Here is a 3,739-nt window from a genome sequence, read left to right on the forward strand (position 1 = left end):
CTGGAGAACATGTTACTGACAGCTGTACCGTGGAACCTCAGGTGACTGCAGAACCCGGTTCTGACAGCTGCACGCTCCTCTTCCTCTGCTGCGTTCTGATGTTCGATGGTAAAAACTAACGATGACACTTTATTGTTAATAAATATCAGAACCTGTTAATAAATATTGGAACAGTCTCATGTTTCTACAATAATCGGTTTTATTAAAGAATCCATCAGACTGAAATGTTTCTAATAAAATATTGAACTTCTCCAGTCTCCTATCAAAGCAATATTTGAGTTCTGGTTCTGATGGGGTCCACTATGATCTGTGTTTAAAAGGATCCGCTCACAGCTGGAAACCTGAACTAAGGTTAGAACACTGAACTAGCCAGAAACCCAAAGGACAGCCGGTTCTTGATACGAACCCAAAGGACACCCGGTTCTTGATACGATCCCAAAGGACACCCGGTTCTTGTTTTAACCCCAAGGACACCCGGTTCTTGATATGAACCCAAAGGACAGCCGGTTCTTGACACGAACCCAAAGGACAGCCGGTTCTTGACATGATCCCAAAGGACACCCGGTTCTTGATATGAACCCAAAGGACAGCCGGTTATGGGTCTGAAGTGTCTTCTTGGGGTTCTGAAACAGAAAGATGTCAGAACATTAGACGGATCTCCCCGGCCCGGTTGTTGGTGTCAGTGATCAGTAACAGGATGGGTTATTGAGGACCAGGTGAAGGTGTTAATCCAGTTAGTAGTTCTGGTTCTCAGGTCCTTGTTAGGCTCCAGTCCAACCACTCGGTGTTAGAGTCCACTGGTCAGATCAGCAGAGTTCTGTTGGTACTAACGATTGACCCGGTGCACGTTGAGCACAGCGTACGCTCTCTTCCTGGCCTCATGGATGTATGTGTGCATGAACTCCCGTCCAAACAGCTCCCTGTCCTCCTCGTCCTCTCCGTCCTCAGCCAGAGTCTTCTTCAGAGGAAGACTCACATCCAGAGTCAGAGGATTGTCTCGAAAATTCACAAACCTGCACCAAAGAAAGGACATGTCTTCATGTGTCTCGGACCTGAAACATTCACAGACCTGCAGTCCTAGTAGAAGACGGTCTGTCCTCGTTCAGTTCCTGAGATATGAACCAGTTTAGAACCTGGTAAGACCAGATCAGTTTTATCGTATCCCAATACTGAAAACCCTGGAACTGAAACTGCATGGACTTTACTTTTACCAGGACTAAATGTTGGACAGACTGACCTGAGATTGGACATGTCCTCCATCAGTGACGGGATGTCCCTCAGCCTGTTGCTGCTGAGGACCAGCGTGTCCAGGTTCTTCATCCTGCTGATGTTCTCGGGAAGCCTCTCCAGCTGGTTCCTCTGCAGCCACAGCGTGTGCACGTTCTCCATCCTGAGGACACATGTCTCACTGCTGACTGGCTGCTGACAAAGAGGGGCGGAGCTCAGGGCGGAGCTTTACCTATGGATGTCTTCAGGTAAGTCCTGCAGGCAGTTCCCACCCATGTCGAGCCACTCAAGCACCGGCAGCGAGACCACGCAGTCCGGAAGAGAGCTGAAGTAGTTCATGGACAGGTCTAGGTGTTGGAGCTTCATCAGGTTCCTCAGCTGGAGTTCAGAGACAAACAGACCTCAGACCAGAACTGAGTCTACAGGTCCAGGTTACTCAGAACCTCAGACCAGAGCTGGGTCTACAGGTCCAGATCTACAGTAATCACAAGAGTGTTCACCTGCATTTAAACTTGAACAAGTCCCACCTGAGTCCAGCAGGTCTGGGTGTTTGTGGCTGTGGTCTTTGGGTCTGCCTTACAGTCTCATTTAGAGGCTGCTTTAGATCTTCAGATCCCACCTGAACCAGGTTTAGGTCTTGTTCTGACACCTGATCTAGAATCTGTTATTTTGGTCCCTGTTCTGAGCTGATCTGGACCTTCAGGTTTGAGATTTTAAACTAATTCAGGTTTATGGGACCGATACCTGGTCTGGGAGCTCTTTCAGGTCCCGGTTCATGGCCAGGTCCAGTCTCTCCAGACTCTCACATCCACACAGCTCTTCAGGAACAAACTGGATTCTGTTGTAGCTCAGCAGAAGTTCTCTGAGCTGGGTCAGTTTCCCTGAGACCAGAACCAGGACACAAGAAGTCTCGCACACCAGGACTAAACAAAGATTAACAACTGGATCTTACTGGGCATCTGGATCAACTGAAAATCTGAACCAGACAGAGCTGGATTTTAGAAGTTGGGTCAAACTTACCGATCTGTCTTGGCATCTCAGCAATGAAGTTACGTGACAAATCCAGGACTAAAAGATTCTGGAAGCTGGAGATGAAATGTGGGATCTTCAGCAGGCCGGTTCTGTGGATCTGCCATTCCTGAACCTGGCTGAGCTGGACCAGGCATCCTGGAAAAGACTGAGAACATGAGAAAGAGCCTGTCAGTCAGTGGTGCTGGGTCACGATACCAGTCCACTTTCTGAGAGAGGACGTTACCTTCCACTCTTCGTGTTCGATTCGAAGGACAAGTCGTCCGTCCTCAATCTGCAGCTTCTCCTTCAGCCGAGCCAGAACAGCCCGGTCCTCCCAGACACACACGCTGAGTCTGAACCCAAAAGACGAGTTAGAACCGTCCTGTCTGCATCCTGCGCTGTTGGGTTTTCACATACACTGAGACTGCCTCAAGTGTGCTTCCAGACAAAAAACAGTTTGACAGGAACATCAGAGCTAAATGTTTCAATCTGAGAGACGCTTCAACAGGAACTCCTCAAGTCCTTCTGTTCAGGCTAACCCACTGAAGTCCTCCACTCATGGACTCAATCACATGACGTTAGACCAACTTCAATGTATCTGGAGCAATGAACGACTTTTGGCTCTTTCCCACTGCCTTAACTCATCGGTTCTGCCCCACACCGCACCAGTTAAGGGCCTGCCCACTGCCAGTACCGCCCCACTCAGCCTGGTTTATGGGACCACCTTGTTGGTGGTTCCAAGCGAGCTGCTTCGAGGTGACGATTTTGACGTAAGCAGACGGCAGCCATTGACTGGCCAGCGGAGCTATGTCACTGGATAACCCACCCAAAAAAACTGCAAACTACATCTGGACCTCCACTTCCTCATCGTGTTGACGGACGGGCTACAAGAATTTAACACATTTATAGAGAGATATAGGAGATGATGGCAGCAAGGCTACAAAGGGACTTATAGCAGTGCCGAGATTAGCTAAAGAAATTCAAGTCTGGTTATATAGTAGGACGATTAAGGACCACAATGGGCGGAGTGGCTTGAACACAATGACCTGTTATGATCCCGCCCACTTTGCACTGATGGTCCCTCCCACAGAGCGAGGAAACAAGTCACAGTGGCAAAGCACCTCCACCTGAGAAGAACCAAGAAGATTTAAGTCGAGTCGCACTTATCAATGACGAAGAGGTTTTAGTGTATGTATGTATACATGTGTATAAATGTGTGTTTATATTCTGGTGTGGATCCTCATAAAAACACACAAAACATCTAGACTCTATTCTGAAGTTGAAGATGTTTCTCTTTCCATCTGAGAAGCTTTCTCAATTCAAACCTGCAGAGATGAGTTCAAAGTTCAACTGTATGAGAAACTCGTGTAATCTAGATAAACCTGCAGATTAAACTAAAACTACACGGCCCTGAAAATAGAAAGTACGTATGCTCTTAATCTTCATCCCCTCCCTCCTGAGGGTCATTAGGGTCTTTGTCTCCCTCCTGAAGGTCATTAAG

At 47.9% G+C, this 3,739-nt stretch overlaps 2 protein-coding genes across 2 annotated transcripts in view; one reads left to right on the top strand and one right to left on the bottom strand.

Annotated features, from left to right (window-relative positions):
• The window catches only part of trmt13 (tRNA methyltransferase 13 homolog), a 5,972-nt gene extending 5,853 nt beyond the window's left edge, over positions 1-119 (top strand). The window contains exon 12 of the mRNA XM_037697767.1: positions 42-119. Within this exon, the coding sequence (XP_037553695.1) occupies positions 42-119 (78 nt within the window). The remainder of the gene's footprint in view (positions 1-41) is intronic.
• A 62-nt stretch (positions 120-181) lies between these two features.
• Positions 182-3,739, bottom strand: part of lrrc39 (leucine rich repeat containing 39) — a 4,444-nt gene continuing 886 nt past the window's right edge. Inside the window, exons 3-9 of the mRNA XM_037697866.1 lie at positions 2,483-2,591; positions 2,248-2,404; positions 1,972-2,108; positions 1,460-1,605; positions 1,238-1,390; positions 832-1,013; positions 182-623 (exon numbers count right to left, since the gene is read on the bottom strand). Of these exons, the coding sequence (XP_037553794.1) occupies positions 595-623; positions 832-1,013; positions 1,238-1,390; positions 1,460-1,605; positions 1,972-2,108; positions 2,248-2,404; positions 2,483-2,591 (913 nt within the window). The 3' untranslated portion in view covers positions 182-594. The remainder of the gene's footprint in view (positions 624-831; positions 1,014-1,237; positions 1,391-1,459; positions 1,606-1,971; positions 2,109-2,247; positions 2,405-2,482; positions 2,592-3,739) is intronic.

Source organism: Nematolebias whitei, chromosome 3 (genome assembly GCF_014905685.2).
Source record: "Nematolebias whitei isolate Nwh7 chromosome 3, NemWhi1, whole genome shotgun sequence".
NCBI lineage: Eukaryota > Metazoa > Chordata > Actinopteri > Cyprinodontiformes > Rivulidae > Nematolebias > Nematolebias whitei.